This window comes from Siniperca chuatsi, linkage group LG7 (assembly GCF_020085105.1).
Source record: "Siniperca chuatsi isolate FFG_IHB_CAS linkage group LG7, ASM2008510v1, whole genome shotgun sequence".
Taxonomy (NCBI): domain Eukaryota; kingdom Metazoa; phylum Chordata; class Actinopteri; order Centrarchiformes; family Sinipercidae; genus Siniperca; species Siniperca chuatsi.
The window spans coordinates 14,288,567-14,306,897 of NC_058048.1; the positions used below are offsets into that span (position 1 = coordinate 14,288,567).

Consider the following 18,331-nt stretch of genomic DNA (forward strand, 5'->3'; position numbering starts at 1 on the left):
TTAAACTCTAGTTACATATCAAGGAAATCCTTAAAAATTTTTTTAGCATGCGCATGTCACTATGCATACTTTTATATTTTTTTAATGATTTCAACAGATATTTTTACATAAGCTTTGGTTAATCTGAGCAAAACGTAGTTTCTGACCCAAGATTGAGAATTGTCACAAAGACCTAACTCAACTATGTGCAGCTTAGCATAGGGATTAACACCAAAGAACTATATGCATGCAACAAAATACTATATGGCATTAGCCACCAGCTGGATCACCAACTGGGACATCAAAGGCCCTTGTGTGGCAATTAGTTTGTGGTAATCAATTGTAACTGTGTTGCAATATAATATTTATTTACAAAGCAAACTATCAAATGACATGATAAGGGCCTTAAGGTAGGTCCTTGTTTACTTTCTGACACTGAAGCTCTGTCTGGAAGAGGGGCCCTGTGTCAAATTCTATTTTTACCAGGATTTCATTTTGAGTTAATATATATTTTTTCTTACATGGTGCATTTTCCTAAATTAACTTGTGTTAAAATGAATTACCTCACAGGTAATCCAGCATAGACATACTACACAATGCACACAGAAGAAGGGAAACAGAGGGGTAATAGGGACCCTGCAGATCATTTTTGCCCCAGGACCCCTTAGTAGGTTAACCAGGCCACGATTACAGAAGAGACATTCAGTTCTGTGCTATCATTAATTGGTTGTGAACAGACATACTTTTAGGCCTTTTTCAAGTAAGACATTTTGACATGTCACAGAGGGAAAAACACAGGTATAAATAATAAAAATGAATGACTCACTATCACACTGCCATGGCGTACTGGGACACTTAAATAGAACAGAGCCATCATTAATGTTATTAGTAGGCCTATCATCTGTGCTTTCCCCAAAAAGGCCTATTGAATTTAAAGACAACATGAATATACAATGTATAAACATTCATAAATAGCAAGTATTTTAAATTAAAAAGAGACCATTTAAACCTAACTGTCTATTATTTTTGAATTAAAAATCTCTGACATGACACAATCTCTATTTAGAAGCCACTAGACTACAGAAAGGGAAACAGGTGTCTTTCTCTTTCTCACTGGAGAGCTAAAAGTGACATGCTGAGCTGCTAGATTTGTTACATACATTTGTAACACATACCACGAGCAACTGGCGCATGTTAAAACCCTGATGGGAGCTGTGGTTGTTGAATGCTTATAAATTAATTGTTGTTTTGTCTTTATTAAAATGACAAATGACATGCATGGTGAAATTTCACTAGTCAAGGCAATAGTAATACGAATTTATCTTGAATACCTTGAGCTTCTCAGAAAGACGTGCGAAAAAGGAGATAAGCCAGTTAAAGATACGGCTGAAACGATCAAAAGAACAGACGATGCCTGGCTCTGCACCTATCTAAGTAAATGGCGTAACGTTAAGTAAATTGCGTAGGATTCTAGTTCCGCTGTGTCACGTGGTACAAGAGATCGTAGTTGCTACCTGGTAACCACGCAAGCATAATCCTGGAGAACACACAGATACGAGCAACAGATTGCTACAGCTTCACTCCATGAATTAAGTTACCAAAAGCTCCGAAAGTAGAGCATTTGGTAGCAAGACGGTATGAAACCAAGGGTTCTATTAGTATGCTAGTGTGTTGAAGACTGGCCAGCTAGCTAAAATGCTTAACTTTAATTCACAGAGGCGGTGAGCTAACGTTAGCTAGGTAGCTGATGTTTTTCGCCATCATATGGCCATTGCTTAGCTGACGTTATAGTGCTGCACCATAACTTTGCAAACATTATTTTATTTCCCCATGCAAATATAAGCTTAATATGCTTAAACATGCAGAACGCATGCTGTTTTTTAAGCTAACGTTGTTTCAGCGCCAGCACATTTAAGATAGTGGCTAACAGTTTAGCAGCGATATCAACACTGATAGCACTGCTCTAACGCATTACTTCAAAGACGCTAAATGTTACATAAGAACCTTTTAGGGCAAAGTAACTAGTTATAGTTGCATAGACAGTGAACCGGGAAACTTGAACGGTCATGTGATTTGACGAAGGCTAATCGGAGGTAAAAGCTGGACTGTTTCCTTGTTTCTGGGTCGGCAAAAAAGTTATTTTATGTATTAGGTTAAAGCGTAACCAACGCGAGGTTTAACTGAAGTCAGAGCCTGATGTGGCCCCAGTTTGTGCCTCTCATGGGTTATCAGGCACAAACTGGGACTGGTGCTGATACATCAGTAACAAGCATGTTCTAAGATGCTAACACTTAAAATGAGAAACATTTGAAAACAGACAATTCAAAAGTCTAAAGAATCTATAGAATTAACCTTGAGACTTAAAAAAACATTTGTACACGTATCTGTTTTACACAATAGCTGCCATTAAGCCATAACCATCCCATTGTGTGGTCCTATACAGTGTTATTTTTTGTTATGTCAATGTTATTTTTCTGCATCAGTACATTATTGCAGCTGAAAGATGCCCCACGGTACAGGCGATGCTCGCAAAAAGTTTATCCTGACCACAACTGGAAACTTCTATGGGATAAAGCCTTCGTCGTCCCTGACTGACAGCCCAGAGCTCAATAACTTCTTGGACGATGGAAATGAATTTGTCCTGTCCTTCAGCAGACATGACAATGACCTTCACTTGTCAAATAAGGTAACATAATTGTTCCAACCTAAACCATAATTTACAATCAATAAGCCATTTAACCAACCACCACAGAAAGGAGATGTTACTCCCGGAAATGCTCTGCAGTAAAGATATTGAGTGATATTTTAAAATTTGCCCCTGGTCACTGATTCTAAATAGCATTACAGTTTTTCACTGTATGTGTCAAATGAATAGCCTGGTAGTATGTATATGTGCACGTCATGTAACTTTATTCATACTTAAACCAACAACAATTAACCATCATATGTTGACTTGACAGTGAAACATTGTCTTTTCAAACATTTTGTCTTCCTTTGTCAGATTGAAGCATCAGGGGACAGCAGAGACAAGGTGTTGGTGTTCTTCAAGCTGCATCCCACCGTGATCACAGAAGACAACCTTCACCAGAGCCTCCTTGTGTCATCCATGCTGGAGTCTCCCATCAACACCCTCTACCAGGCTGTAAGACAAGTCTTTGCACCTGTACTGCTGAAGGTGAGCCTGTCCCTGTGTCCTGGACTGTAGGCTTAGGTAGTAACATCAACCACAGTGGAAGATTCTGCTAGGCCACACAGTCAACAAAATTAAAAGCAAATATCAGGATATAGCATTTCTGAAGATATTATTTGGAATACATTTCCTATATTTGTAGTTAGAAGAAAACACTCTCCTTGACCATTACAATTGAAAAGGAAGAAAAACCTGACAGAATTGAAAACAAATTATTGTAAATAAATATTACAACACCATTATGATATATAACTAAAAGTGTTTTCCCCTAAAGCTTTTGATAAGGGATTTTGGATGCCCAAATAGGGCTGGAGCAGAGAACAAGACTATTTAGTCTAAAACTTGAAAATGTTTCTCTATTTCACATTTCTCAAGGATGAGCGGTGGCGTTCAGCATTTGACCCTAAGCTGGCAGGCCTGCTGAGTGAGCTGGAGCTTGGCCTGGGCTCAGTGGTCCGTCAGTCTGGAGCACAACCCTCTGCCAAGAAGGGCCGCATGGAGGAAGATGTCCTAGGTATGCATAAATAGATTTTTGTGGAAAGAAATACACAGGTCAGGTCATCTTGCTAACATGTATAAAAGGAAAGTGTTTACCATACTTGAATATTATAACTGTTACTCATGAAAAAGCTAATCCTTACTGCTGGAATCTGTAGTGCTCTATCAGCTAAACTTTAATGGAGAACTGCATTTGAATGTATTACTGACGTGTAACCATTTGGCTTAAGTACTGTACTTATATACTGTACAAAGACTATTATATGCATACAAATATATAATTAGTTTCAGTGTTGTCTATCAGGAAGAATGTATGGCTTAACGTGATTGCATTTCATAAAGGAGGTTGCCTAAAAAACAAACAAACAAACTCTTAACTGAATCTGATAAGAACCAGGATACATTAGGATTTTTACATGATGTATTCATATTTTTTCCACTCTATGCAGGCATCCTGACTCCCAGTGATGAGTTCCAGTACTGGGCCGATCTCTCTGAGTCTGCAGAGAAGAACAGTGTGAGAGAAAGGGCTACACATTTCACTGAGCATTTTAAACCCATACAAAAGGTATGCATGCAAACCTTGTAATGTATCAGGCTACATGAAAAAAAGAAAATTAAAGTTATTACATTTACTACGTATTGTTTTTATATGTATACAGGATGGTTGCTTACTGAATTCCAATTATTGAGATTTGAACTATAATCTTTAACAGTACTAAGCAATGATTCCACAGATAAGTTAACATTAACATGATTTCCCGTACTGTTTTGAACAGTGTTTAATAATTGTTCTAGAAGCTGATACATCAATTTGCAGTGAACTAACTGGGAGAAAACTAAAAACTAAACTAACACACCACACTATCTGTCTCTTTGTGTTTCCACCAGGAGTATGGTGGTCTTGATGGCTTGTCTATGTCTGATGTTGTGGATCTGGTGGAACAGAGCAGAGACATTCTGGATGATGTTTGGAGGCAGACTGATTTTGAGCCTTATCTAGAAACACGCATGGTCCGACTCATGGATGTTATCGGTGGGACTCTCTCACGCATACACAAACCAAAACTAGGAAATGAAAACAAATATTTGCTGATGTTGAAGATACAATGTGCGTCAAGACTTCTGTCTTTGTTTTTCTAGGAGCTCCTCTGTATACTGTACCTACTGAGAACATGGCTTGTCAATAATTAAATGTTGAAATGTTTGGGATTGTAGTGATTTATTAATAATGTTGACTCAGTGCTAATGACATCCTACATTGACTCTAACCTGTAAAAAACATTGCATTGCCAAGTGGTTTGGCAATCCTGGAGTAACTAATAATTACTCTTAATTTTTCTGTGTTTGCATCTTTGCATCCGCTGTGAGTGGGTGCTTCTGTATGTGGCAATTTTGTCATCTTTTCTTTTTGTGTTTGCTTGTGTTTACATGTACAAGGTGGAGCCCTGGGAAGATATGTGCAGAAGAAGCTGAGCGGTCTTAAAATTTTCGATGAGCCATTTGTGTCGGTGAGAGAGAACCTGAGAACGGGCGTTGCCATCTGTGAACAGTGGGTGGTAGCCTGTGAGCATCTGACTGGACAGGTATAGAAGAGATAAAAATGGTGGAAAAGTATGTACAAAATGGTTCCAAAAATAAAAAAATGACCATTTCTCTCACAATTAAACACCTCACTTTAATTCCACTGGAAAGAATGCATTTAAACATAAAATCTGAAAATCCATCGCCATCTTGTAAAATACAAGCTAGAAGGAGATCCTCTGTTTGATTGTGGTAAACACTGAAAACATGTTTAATTGCCTTTTTTCTCAGGTGTGGAAGAGATATGCTCCCCACCCCTGGAAGGGAAACAAGCACTGCCCGCAAACCCTTCATTGCCTTGCAAAAAGATTGGATGAGGTAAGATATGGTTCTGATCCAGGGTCAAGGAAACACTTTCTGTAGAATAGACAGTATGCAATAGAGCATATTTCTCCCTTGTCACATGATATTGTGGTACAATGGTTGCATCATATTCAGTGCTTAACATATATGTGCAAGTATCCATTTAGTTGTCCTTTCCATGTGTCTGCTTGTTTGCAAAGGAGATGTCACATTTAAGTGGAATTTACACTTGTTTATTTTGAGACCAGAACAAGAAAGGTCTTTTTCAAGAATTGGGCCTTTGATAAACTATCTGCCCTTAGTAGCTGTTTGTTTGTAGACCAGGGTCTTTCCATTGCCACCTCTCTATACTACTACTTAACTGTGGTACAGATCTATGATGCTATTAATACCTTACTTGACCCGGCAAAGTTATTTTTAGCTCAGAAAAGCTACCACGGACTTGGGAAAGTGGCTACATTGATCCAGAGACATGTAGACTCTTTCACATACGTACAGACACCTCTTTCCTCTTTACAATAAATTGTATCATTTCCCTTGTGGATGTGACGTTAAGTGTGGGAACTATCTAACATCTGCCCTGTTAGCATTTTCCATTGAAGGTTTGACATGGACGTTTGTCAGTTTAGCACTATTTAGCAGTTTAAATGTAGAGCCTAGGTGTGTCTCCCATACCCATATACACAGCATCTTAGAATTAGTGCTACAGTCAAATAAGTCAGTCACAAGTTGTAAGTCATGTTGTTGAGTCCTGTGAGACTGATAACCAAACACATAAATAAAACTGTGGAATATAGATAACATGTGAATACACTCTCCCTGTTTATGTCTACCAGGTGGTGACTCTGCGTATGGTTCATGAGAAACTGCTGCGTCTGCTACCAGGAGGAAAGCAGCAGGCTCTGACTTCAGATCGTGTGTTTGAACCTTTCTCTGGACTCAACCCTCTGCATTACAACCCCTACACTGAGGTTAGTTGGAGGAAACTGTGAGTGTGCATATGCGTGGGAAACTTCTGAATTACCTTAATTGAGCCTTCCTCGTGCCTGTACTTAATGTTAATTTCAGTGCCTCCATACAGGCACGATATGGTGCAGGTGACACATCCCTCTTTAACTAACAGTATGTATGACTGTTTGTTGTATGTTTTTGTAGCATCTTTGGAGAGCAGCAGTGGCTCAGTTTGAGCGCCTAATGGCTCCGTCAGAGCAAGAGGTCGCTGGCAGACTAAAGAGCTACATTGCTGATGTACAGGACAATCCACAACAGGTAGTGAAACATACTACATACTTCAGCTTAGCTTGTAAAATATTGTGTGTGGGTGTGTGGAACTTACCGTATGTGCTTGTGCGTGTGTGTTTGTTTGTTGTCTAGCTGTTGCAGGTGTTTCAAAAGCACAAGGAGTTGATCAGACGTCCCACCATCAGCAAAGAGCTGCAGTCAGAGAGAGAGACCCTACTGGCCAGAATACTGGACTACAACAAGGGTACACAGTTCTGCCTCAAAGCACTCTGTTTCTTTTTCAGAGATAGTGTGACAGTGAGTCATTGTGTCTACACAGGGGGGCAAAATACATACAATTAGAATAAACCCAGTTCATGTTCTCTGTTCATGTACTTAACTTGACAAACCCTTGGTCCACACCATAAAACTGTAAAAGTATATTTCAAGATACCCACTCTCCTAGGTTGTTTCAGAAATTATTTAGTTTAAATGGCGCACTAAGATGTCCTAGTGGTTAGAGTAAATGTCATGTCAGAGAAAGGCTCTGTCCCTAAATCAGCAATATATTCTTTAGCTTAAGCACAACCTGCTCACGCATAGTAAGTGACTTGGAATAAAAGTGTTAGCGGATTGCTAAATGTGTGTGTGATGATGTGTCTGTGAAAAATTATGTGTATGATGTAGGGAAAGTCAGTGGTGACACATTGTTGTTCCTCATCTTTGACCCCTCTCTACCTTATTGATTTTCTTAGGCCTGAAGACTGACTTTGAGAGTCGTTGCCATGGTGGCCCTGGAGACAGGTCTGGACCACTTATTGGCAGGAACCTCCCTGAGGTGGTCAACAAAATTGTCTGGGTCCGACAGCTCATACACAAGGTAACTGAGTGTTTGTGTGCCTGTGTGTGTGTGTGTGTGTGTGTGTGTGTGTGATTGTGTGATTGTTTATGTGCACATGTGTACTTATACTGTACTGTTTGTGACCACCAAATAGCATGGACTTTCTGGTCTATTTTTGATTTCTATGTGTAAGAGAATAAGCTTTTATCAGATAATTAGACAGATAGTGATGATATGAAAATGAGCTTTTTGCTGATGTTACAAATACAAATAATTTCTATGACGATGAAAATAATAATATATATTTATAACTTATTTTATATTCCTGCGCTTGCATTCCTACATTAGGTTGAGGACGCTGTCCGCATAGCTGAGGCACTGCTTTTTGACCTGTCTGGGTTCAAAGGGTTCCTGCATTTCTGTGATGACCTGCTGGAAGTTCTGAGGGCATATGCACAGGAACAGTTCGAAGACTGGTCAAGAGATCTACTGTCTGGACTGGTTGACCCAAAATCAGGGATCAGGTTGGAAACACTGCATACTGTGACCTCAACTAACAAGACATGCAAGAAACACTGAATTTCATCTTAATTGTTAATGAAAGCAGTTAGCTCAATTTATGTCATAGTGTCTTAGACAGCAACATACATACATTTCCTCAAAATACTCCTTTTCATTTGTGGATGTATACTGCTATTTTTATTTTTCATGTTCATCATCACCTCATTTAGCATATCAAGGGCACTTCAGTTGGAATGGGTTCTAGTTTGAGTGGATCTTACATGCTGTATTTCTCCAATCTAATTCTCTTCCTCTGCATAGTCTCCAGGCCAGTAACCGTGTGATGGACCTGGACCATGTGGATGGCAGGCTGAAGATCCAGTATTCAGACAGACTGGTCAGTCTGCTGAGGGAGGTCAGGCAGCTCTCTGCTCTGGGCTTTCCCATCCCAGCCAAGATACAACAGGCTGCTAATACTGCAGACAAATTCTACCGACAAGCCATTGTCCTAAAACAGGTGAGAGTGTAGGGTAAGACACACACACAAACACAGTTTCTTTCCTCATTTATTTACTTATTTCTGTCTCGTTACTTCTGTTTTAGCTTGTCTCAAACTGATATTGTAACAAAGTGTCACTGCGTTGTAGGTGGCCCATTTCTACAACACCATTGACCAGCAGATGATTCCCTCTCAGAGACCTATGATGCTTGGTCTTGCCCTGGCCTTTGAACAGGTCATCAAGGTGCTGTGCACAGCTGGACATTATTGTTTTTACTTTTTATGCCTTGTACGTTAAATGTTATAAAAACATTTAAATTATTATTATTTTTTTTAATAAAAGTCTAATATTATAAAAAAGGATATTACAAGTAGATTACTTGCCAGTGCCTAATATTTATTGTGAGCATAAATCATACAAAAAAAGAAGTATGAGCCTTTTCTATACTTTTACTTTTTTATAGCTCATAGGAAATTATAGGAACTATAGTTCCTGAACACAACAACATATTTTAAACAAGAAACTTACTTGTCTATCTTGGACTGGAGATAATCTTAATCTTTCTGTTTTTCTTTGTCAGAATCCTCGTTCTGAGTCAAAGGAATCAGGTGGTAAACTGCATATCACCTGGGACAATCCCAAAGAGTTAGAAGTCTACATTACCAAGCTGCAGTCTGCGGCTGAGAAACTTTCTACCGAGAACAGGAAGTTACGCAAATGGCACACTGACTTTATTGACAAGGTAGAAGACCTCAGTTATTTTACTAAATGATTGAATAAAGAGACAGTTATCTCTAATTTGAAATATTTGTTGTTATTTATTCCATAACCATAATCTGAGATTAGTAACTAAAATCTTGCTCTTCTGTGTATTTGTTTGCACACCTCTGGGTACATTTCTCAGGTGGTGACACTGATGAATGTGGACCTACTGAGACATCAGCAGCGGTGGAAGGATGGCCTTCAGGACCTCCGTACTGGCTTTGCCACTCTAGAGGCTCAGGTATTGATTACAGTTCGAAGTATACATGTCTTTGCTGCTGGCCTTCATGTAATTTTTATCAACATATATTTTTACTGAATAAATTATTTCTATATTCATGACTATAAACATTTGGAAAAAACAAGAAAGTTCACCAGGGAGCTCTGTGGTTACAGCGATTATCATTGTAAATAAGAATTATTCAAAAATAATTGTAGTGCTCATTACTAAGCTTTTCATTGGACATACACAACATGGACAACAAATCTTAATTATCTTCCCTGGAAAGCTAATGCATGTATGTGTGTGTGTGTATAGGGCTTCAGGTCTGATGACATGTGGGCATGGCGTCAGCACTGGAACCATCAGCTATACAAGGCTCTTGAACACCAGTACCAGACGGGACTGGAAGCTCTGAACAAAAACCTGCCTGAAATACACATAGACCTCACTTTCAAGTCAGTACACACACTTTCAGTTGTCCAACTTTCTTTCTCACTCTTTGTGCCTACTCTCTCATTCTCTCTCTGCCTTGCAACTTTTAGGACTGTATTGGTCGTCATCTTTTTCTCTTCCTCTCTCATATTAAGTATTTTCCCCTTATCTTGAGCCACTAGCAGCTACTTGTGACTTTCTTTCCCCACCTCCTGATTCTCACACTTGACCATGTCACCATTTCTCTCTTTGCCTGTATATCTTTCTTTTTCTTTCTCTCTCCTACAAAGACATTATTAATTAGTGTGTAATAAAGAATGTTTTAACCTTTTTTAATTTTTCCTCTCCTTCTTGTGAATAGGCAGGGCCGTTTGCAGTTCCGTCCTCCATTTGAAGAGGTGCGAGCACGTTATTTCAGGGAGATGAAGAGGTTCATCTCAATCCCAAACCAGTTTAAAGGGGTCAGTGCCCAGGGGGAGGAGCTTATCTTCAGCGTCATGGTTGATAGAAATGCCTCTGGGTTCCTCACCATCTTCAGCAAAGCCGAGGACCTCTTTAGCCGCCTGCAGGCTATACAACACAAGTTCAAGGTGCCTGAACAACAGATGATTTTGACCTTAATAGTGATTATGATGAGATTATCAGTCAACTGTCGTGTAAAAAAGCATCTGTATAATGTTAAGAGAAGTATGACGAGAGTTTTTATTTGTAGGGTAATTAGGGTAGGCTATTAATACATTACATTCTGTGGCAAGCCTGCTGTTCTTTGACACTAAAGAGATTTAAGCCTGGCCTCAGAGGTCAAATTTGAGAGTACCTAATAGTTGTAGAATACAAATGGATCAATAGTTTCTTTTATAACACTTCTTATGGCTTGGCTGTGATGCTGTATTGCAAGATTTATCCATGTATTTTACAGAAATGTTAATTGATTAACCCTTTTTTCACCCCTTGCTCATTGAAGCATTGCAATGAGCCATTGCTGTGCTGTTTTCTTTGAAAGAGTGCAACTTCGATTAGTCATGCCTCTCTATTTATGTACTGAAAAGCATTTTCCCCCTTTTATACTACCCTGATTGAACAGTAAGCACAATATATTTTTTTCCCTTCTGTCTGCAGCCATGCATATCATAATCATAGGGGGAACCCCTCAGCCAACACCAAACTTCTCTTTTTTCCCCCCTTTTAGTTCTCTTTTTATTTAGTCATCGTTTGTTGTTACGTGTAGCTTCTGTCACCTATTACACAGACGCATTTAAAACTGGGAAATGCATACTGCACCCAACCACTGTGATTCTGTGTGTGTGTGTGTTTGTTGTAGGAGTGGGTGGTTCTGGGCAAGGTTGATTTAGAGAAGTTAGTAGAGAAGCATCTGAACTGCGTGCAAGACTGGGAGAGAAACTTTAAGGCCCTGAAAGCCCGTGGGAAAGAGTCAGAACGTTTGCCCAGGTACACATCACACATAATAAACACAAGTACATATAACAAAGTTATACCTAACACTTTTCTTCAAAAACAATGTTAAAAAAGTTTTAAACTTATGGTACTTTTATAAAATACATATTAATTGCATATTAATTGCAAAACATTTGGTGTGATTTAACCTATTATCACACTCTATTTTGATCATCTATTTTGATATCTAAAGGAAGATCACTTGTTAAGAGTGAATGATTAATAAAGCCTGGTCATATTTTGTTATTAGCACAAGATTGGTCTGTGGAAACAGATGACAATGCAACAGCATAGGAGGGTTTGTTTAATCATAACACTGAAGACCACCCATGAAATGTGAAATTTAATTTTTTTTTAAATTCCAAGCTCACTGATCATTTCCAGTGGTTTATTATCCTTTTCACATCCCTGTTCTTTTTAGCTAACTAATAAGACTCATCTTCTTAAACTTGATTCTGAAAATTCTTTGTTCAACTATTAAGAAAATACCCAGGTCTTTAGTTCTCTACTGTGATTCAGCTTTAGTGGATGTGTCAGAGTTCTTGTTAAGTCATTTGTAAATGACATTTTATTTCTGCTAGCAGGATTAAATTCACTTCTTTGATTCAGTTCTTAAGATGAAAGGTCACATGTTAATTGACACCACAATTACTGTGAATTTACACCCCAACAATTGAGTTACAGGCATTGATCCTTTCCTTCTTCCTCTTTTAGTCAGGAGAAGGTAGACTGTATCACAGTTAACTGTGAGCCAGTAAAAGCTGTTATTGATGACCTCATCCAGAGGCTGTTTGACATGCTGCTCTTTTCACTCAGGAAGTCCATACAAGGTAAAAACTGACAACTCGATTGTGTTTTTACTTTCAGTTTTATTTTTTGTGCATGTGCGTGATGCATATAGATATATAGTATGTATGCCTAGATATGCTGACTGAACGCCCATTTTATTTTCACTCTTTTACAACATCAAAATTGCATTTTTATATAAAGCTATCAGTGTAATTTACACCAATCAAAAGCCAGATCTTTCCCCATACCCTTTTGTTTCTCTGTTCTTGTTCATTTAAGTTTTGTTTTGTTTTTTCTTTTGGCCCAATGATATCCCCTTTACTCTCACTTTCTCTTTCCTTTTCTGTTTCCTATCCTTTGTGTGTGTCATCTTCTCTCTTGCTTTCAGGCCACACACAGGCCATAGACAGTTTTGTTTCAGAGTCAATGGAGGCCTTGTCCACTCGACCAGAGAGCATGGAGGAGATTGGTGCGGCCAGTGGCAAATATAGCCAGATACTAGCCCGCAAACCTGAAGTAAGACAAACACACTGTTAAACTCTCACTAGGAACTTTCTTGAATGATAGTACTAATGCTTCAGGTTTCTCCTACTCCCTCATTCCTGGTCAACATGGTGATTTTAGAAATAAAGGTTAATTTTTCTACATTATTTTTCTACATTCAGTCAAATCTTTTTGCTAACTTTTAAAGACATTCAAATGAAGTATTTGACATTGTTGTGCATTTGCTTTTGTTTTTGACTTTTCAGTGATTCAGTCTTTTCATGTCAGTATGTAAATGATCTTTTGTCAATAACATGACATACATGGATCCATGCATGTCAAGTATATGAGCATTTATGCTGTATGTCCTGTTATTTTTCTGATGTTTGATATACACTAAGTGGCCACTATTAGGTAGACCTGTAAAATCTAATGCAATTCAATATAACAGCTCAGCCATAAATTCTACCTTTACAAAGATAATAATGTTCAGTTTTGATTGACACTGTTAGAGAGGTGTTAATCTAATTATACTATATCTTTATTACTGAGGTTGTAGTTTGCAGCGGTATTAAATTGATGTTTTGCCACCCCATTTACATTAACATGATGGGGGAAAATATTACAAACATGACCACTAACTAACTACGACCTCAGTAATAAACATATAGTTGATTTAACACCTGTTGCAAAGTTTGAACAAAAACTGATTATTGTAAGCTTTGTAAAGGAAGGTGGTGTACCTAATAAAGTGGCCAGGGAGTGTCTTGTAATTCCATGTGGGATGAGCCGAACTGACTACTATACTGTATGTATGTGTATAGATCCTATCTCAGTTCCAGGCTGCTGAAGAGAAAAACCGTCTGCTGCGAGCAGTGGCTGGGGCCAGCCTGGACTCGCTGTCCTCACTGAGGGCCAAGTGGGACAAACTGGAGCTTGTCATGGAGAGCCACCAGCTCATGATCAAAGAACAGGTGATATATACTCTCAAACACACACATGTTGGATTATGGTTTAAAATCTTCTTATCACAAATTTTCTGTAACAGCAGCTTTTTGCTACTACTTATTTATCTTTCAACTCTTTCTTTTCATTACCCCAATGACCCTGCCTTTCTGTCTCTGGCTGTCTTCTTCTGCTTCTTGCTTTCTCTTGCCCTGTTCCGCCCTCAGGTGGAGGTGATGCGAAGTAATGCCGCTGGTCGTATCGCCGTCTACAGGGCGGCTCTGGAGCGGTTTAAGGCCCGCTGGGACCAGCTGAAGCCTAAAGATGAGATGCTTGAGACTAGTGACCATGCTGCCCTTCTTGCGTGCCTCCAGACCATCAGGGACAAGCAGCAAGAGTTCCAGGAGCTAGAGCTTGTGCGCAGTAAACTGCTGTAAGTTCCTTTTAATATGCTGAATTTATAGTTTTTTCTTTACTGAGAGAGTCAGGACAGCTGATAAGGATGTCTATTATCTTAATCTTTTTAGAAAATGCTGTGATTAGATAAAATATGTTGTAGCCAGAGAATAGCTTATATAAATCTTTTTTCTGTTGATGAGATTTTTAGCAACTTCTGATGTGATAAGATTACAGCCATTTCGATTAGTTTGACTAGTAATTCAGATACACTATAAAAATTTGTCACTCAACAGGAAACAGCATTTTTTTTATTAATGTCTTGAGGTTCCTGCTTACTTTTCTTTAAAGATATTTTTTACATTTGAAGCTACTCAGTATTATTGCTGATGCCTTTTTATCTACACACCTACATACTATATTATTCATGGCATCCTCCCAGTTACACTACAGGATACCTTGCAGAGCAGCCGTCCCAGACTAGAAGTTCTATAAAAGTCTACTTGTGAAGTCTCACGTTCTACCTGCAAAACCAAGTTTTAGTGCCTTTACGTCAGGTCCCCCAAAAAGTGTTGTAGTCACACCAAATCTGGCATTGCAGCGATTAGCGCAAGGCTTTGCGGCGGTGTGGACGTGTTTATTATTTCTGCTTTAGAAAGTAACCGCTGTAAAACAATCAGAAAATACAATTTTATTTCTCTGATTTACCGGCTTTCTCGCTACCACCACTCCCTGTCTTCATTCACACTCTAGCTTGCTTGATCACCGCTGCTCTCTCTCTCTTTCTCTCTTTCTCTCTCTCTCTCTCTCTCTCTCTGTCGTTCAGTTCAGTTCAATTCAGTTGGGCTTTATTGGCATGGGAAACAGATGTTAACGTTGCCAAAGAATGTGTAAAATAAAAACATACATAAACAGAAGAATTGTGATATTAAAATATATATAGATAAGGTATAGGATAGTAATAATAATAATAAATTGTAGTGTGTGTGTGTGGGTGTGTGTGTGTAGGTCATTCACTGTCTCTCAGGTTGTGCCATGATAATATTTATTGGGCAGCAAGATCTGCCCTGTCTTCTTCTCCTAGGAGTATTTTTAATTTTGAGGGCTCATTTAGCTCTGGAATCTGAGATTACAAAGTTGAACTGATTACAAAGTTGAAGTAAATGTTCCTTATTTCATTGAATGTTGTACATTGTAGGAGGAGGTGCATCTCTCTCTCTCTCTCTCTCTCTCTCTCTCTCTCTCTCTCTGATTGGTCTGATCGCCGGCTTATGTGTTTGGCCACTGCAGCATGTTTTCAGATTCTGTTTCAACTTTTCGCTGCAGGGCCGCTGCATTTGTTTTCGGCATCACCTGCAGAACCCACCGCCGCAGCCTTAACGCACTACCCCCATTCAGATGAATGGGAGGACTGGCATTTTCACCACAATGCCTGATTTGGTGTGAATACAGCCATACTCTTAGATCAATAATAACATCATATCTAAATGATGAGTGCCTATCCTGCATTGCACCTGACAGCACTGTTGGATGAAGAGACTCTCCTCTCCTCTCCCCAGTGAGGACTGTGCCTATTTTGACCTGGAGGCTCCAGATTTCTCTCTGGCAGAAGAGACAAAAAGAGACATGGAGGAGTACAGCCAGATGTGGGGTCTGTATGAGGAGTGGCAGCAAGGCTTCACAGAAAAGGCCCAGGAGGACTGGATCACATTCAGGTAGGGGGTTATGTTTAGGTCTGCTGTTGATGGATCTCAGTCTCCTTAATTTGGAACTGTTCTTGAGTTCTTGTCACTACTCTGTGTCCAATTGAATGTTAACATATATGTTTCTATTGTTTTACAGGAGTAAGATATATGTGTTTGAGGAGTTTCTGTTTACGTGGCAGGACAGACTTAGGAAGCTGGAGCAGCCTACTGCCATGTCTGTTAAACTGCAAGGAGAAGTGGACAGATATAAGGTAGACAGTAGTACAGTTGATGGAATAACATATCATTGTCTCCTTTTTAGTTTGAGTATACTTGTTATAGAGGAACAAGGCTACAAGTCTTGCTCAAGACCCTCAAGCATGGCTTAGAGGCTACAATGTTTATTACACCATGCGAAGGTTTTGGAGAACATACTGACAATTAAGTTATTCTCAGCGTCTGCAAGGGTGTTAAAATGTTAGGAATCACCAAATTCAAAAGGGTTATTCCTTTGGGGAGTATATGTTTGTTCAGAAAATGTCATGGCAATCAGCCTTATGGAATATATTTTGTGCAGGATGTCTGTGGCACTAAAAGAATGGTCACGAGACCTAACATCAAATGGGTTTATTCAATAATAATTACAGCAAATTTCATGGTTCTGAATATATAAATTTTACAACTATACAAAACAAAAAGAGAGCAGCAGTGTTGGAAGAACTATAGGTGAATGGTCGTGGTTAAAGTATCTTTGAAGCAAGAATTGATTTAATCATGGATCTCATTCTACATCTTTGGATAGTTTTTGGTATTTTTTTTATTTTCACACTTTTCCATCTACATGTCTAGAACATGGTCCCAGTGCTAAAGTATGTGCGCGGGGAGCACCTGTCCCAGGACCACTGGTTGGACATGTTCCGTTTGCTTGGCCTTCCAAGAGGGACAACTTTAGAGAGACTCACCTTTAATGACCTCCTCAGTGTGGCAAATACTATTATAGAAAAGGCATTGGAGCTCAAGGTATGTACACACACACTCAGGTAAATACATATATATTTACTGGGTGGTATACATCTTAAATTTTCTGTGCCTAACATTATATTCCTGCAAGCTACATAGAACATTTGCATCTTCACAGTTTGTAATGGTTTATTGAAAATGTAACTTAACAGGGAACACAGGGTGGTGCAGAGGTAAATGTTCTTGCCCACCACCCCAGAGGATTAATGCAGATGGTTCTTAAAGGATGCCTTGTACTGGTTTGATGAAATGTATATGAAGTGGTGAGTGAAAACAAATTATCTAGCTGTGTGTGTGTGCTTGCATTTAGGACCTGAACAGTCGTGCTCAGGCAGAAGTGACAATCAGAGAAGCACTGAGGGAGCTGGATTTGTGGGGAGCTGCAGCTACCTTTAACCTCACAGAGTATACAGACAGCAGCAGGCGCACTCTTACCCTCATCAAGGACTGGAAGGATATAGTCAACCAGGTAGACACACGGGCACACAGAAACAAACACATATGGACTGTATATAAACACATCACACGTGATGCATAATTTCACACTGAGTTAGGTTTAGTCTTAGTCAGTCACTAAACCTTAATCAGTAAAGTTAATGACAGTTTATTGTAACTCGTTATTGTTTTATTGGCCATACTTTGACCATAACCAGCTTGTACAAAGCAAATGGCATCCACCCAAATGAGAATTACGTGTTATTGGTTTTTATTAATTCTACATCCCCACAGTCTCAGCCTGACTGACATGCCTGCAACCAAGGGATTCCTCAGCATCTACCTTCTCTTTTGAGTAACTTCCAAACACTGTCTTTTAGCTTGTTACAGCAAACACTAGTTTCTCCCACGTCATGCAATTGCCTTCCTGCACATAGCCCTCTGTAATAAGAAATCATCTCATCCCTATTCAACCTGATCCTGCTTTACATTTGTTCTACTGCATTTAATTAATCTTTTCTCTGTCAAGACAAATAACTCTGCTTTTCAGTTTTAAGGGCTGTAAAAGAGATTACAACTCATGACATCACTGAATCATATTGTGATTTTTTAAAAATTATTTTACTGATAAGGTGCATGCAACAAGAAAAGTCCTTGATGGAAACCATGGCCAAGGTGAAGCACTTCTTAAATATGCAGTTGTTGAACCCATTTTAAAGAAACCCTCTCTTGTTCCAACAGTGCTGAATTAGCTGTCCTGTTTAGTACATTAGCACACACAGTTTGTACTTTCTGAGAAATTTCAGTCATGATTCAGAGCTGCTTTTCACAACGTTATTAATGATTTATTGCTGGCAGCAGACACTGATCAATCCTCGGTTTTAGTTCTTTTGGATGTGGGAGTGAGGGAACACGTCATGCAGATGTTCCTATCGTTACACTGGCTACCTTTTGAGTTTTAGATTTTAAGATTCTACTGAACACTTCTAAAACACATCTGTGCCTGGTACCTAAATATAGTTTTAAGTTTTCTACCCTTTACTAAACAGGTGTGGGATAAACATGGTCTGATATGGTAAAATGTAAAAT

General features: G+C 39.0%; 1 protein-coding gene across 7 annotated transcripts in view; it reads left to right on the top strand.

The window, feature by feature from the left end:
- Positions 1-1,484: 1,484 nt before the first annotated feature.
- Positions 1,485-18,331, top strand: part of LOC122879450 (cytoplasmic dynein 2 heavy chain 1) — a 125,591-nt gene continuing 108,744 nt past the window's right edge. For all 7 annotated transcript variants that reach the window (XM_044203550.1, XM_044203553.1, XM_044203551.1 and 4 more), the window contains exons 1-28: positions 1,485-1,614; positions 2,463-2,665; positions 2,981-3,154; positions 3,545-3,683; positions 4,117-4,235; positions 4,559-4,703; positions 5,108-5,253; positions 5,483-5,569; positions 6,391-6,525; positions 6,710-6,823; positions 6,929-7,040; positions 7,531-7,655; positions 7,965-8,140; positions 8,439-8,634; positions 8,765-8,860; positions 9,198-9,359; positions 9,522-9,620; positions 9,918-10,057; positions 10,396-10,624; positions 11,356-11,483; positions 12,204-12,319; positions 12,667-12,794; positions 13,586-13,735; positions 13,934-14,139; positions 15,662-15,817; positions 15,945-16,059; positions 16,637-16,807; positions 17,118-17,276. In XM_044203550.1, the coding sequence (XP_044059485.1) occupies positions 2,483-2,665; positions 2,981-3,154; positions 3,545-3,683; positions 4,117-4,235; positions 4,559-4,703; positions 5,108-5,253; positions 5,483-5,569; positions 6,391-6,525; positions 6,710-6,823; positions 6,929-7,040; positions 7,531-7,655; positions 7,965-8,140; positions 8,439-8,634; positions 8,765-8,860; positions 9,198-9,359; positions 9,522-9,620; positions 9,918-10,057; positions 10,396-10,624; positions 11,356-11,483; positions 12,204-12,319; positions 12,667-12,794; positions 13,586-13,735; positions 13,934-14,139; positions 15,662-15,817; positions 15,945-16,059; positions 16,637-16,807; positions 17,118-17,276 (3,906 nt within the window). In that variant the 5' untranslated portion in view covers positions 1,485-1,614; positions 2,463-2,482. The remainder of the gene's footprint in view (positions 1,615-2,462; positions 2,666-2,980; positions 3,155-3,544; positions 3,684-4,116; positions 4,236-4,558; positions 4,704-5,107; positions 5,254-5,482; positions 5,570-6,390; positions 6,526-6,709; positions 6,824-6,928; positions 7,041-7,530; positions 7,656-7,964; positions 8,141-8,438; positions 8,635-8,764; positions 8,861-9,197; positions 9,360-9,521; positions 9,621-9,917; positions 10,058-10,395; positions 10,625-11,355; positions 11,484-12,203; positions 12,320-12,666; positions 12,795-13,585; positions 13,736-13,933; positions 14,140-15,661; positions 15,818-15,944; positions 16,060-16,636; positions 16,808-17,117; positions 17,277-18,331) is intronic.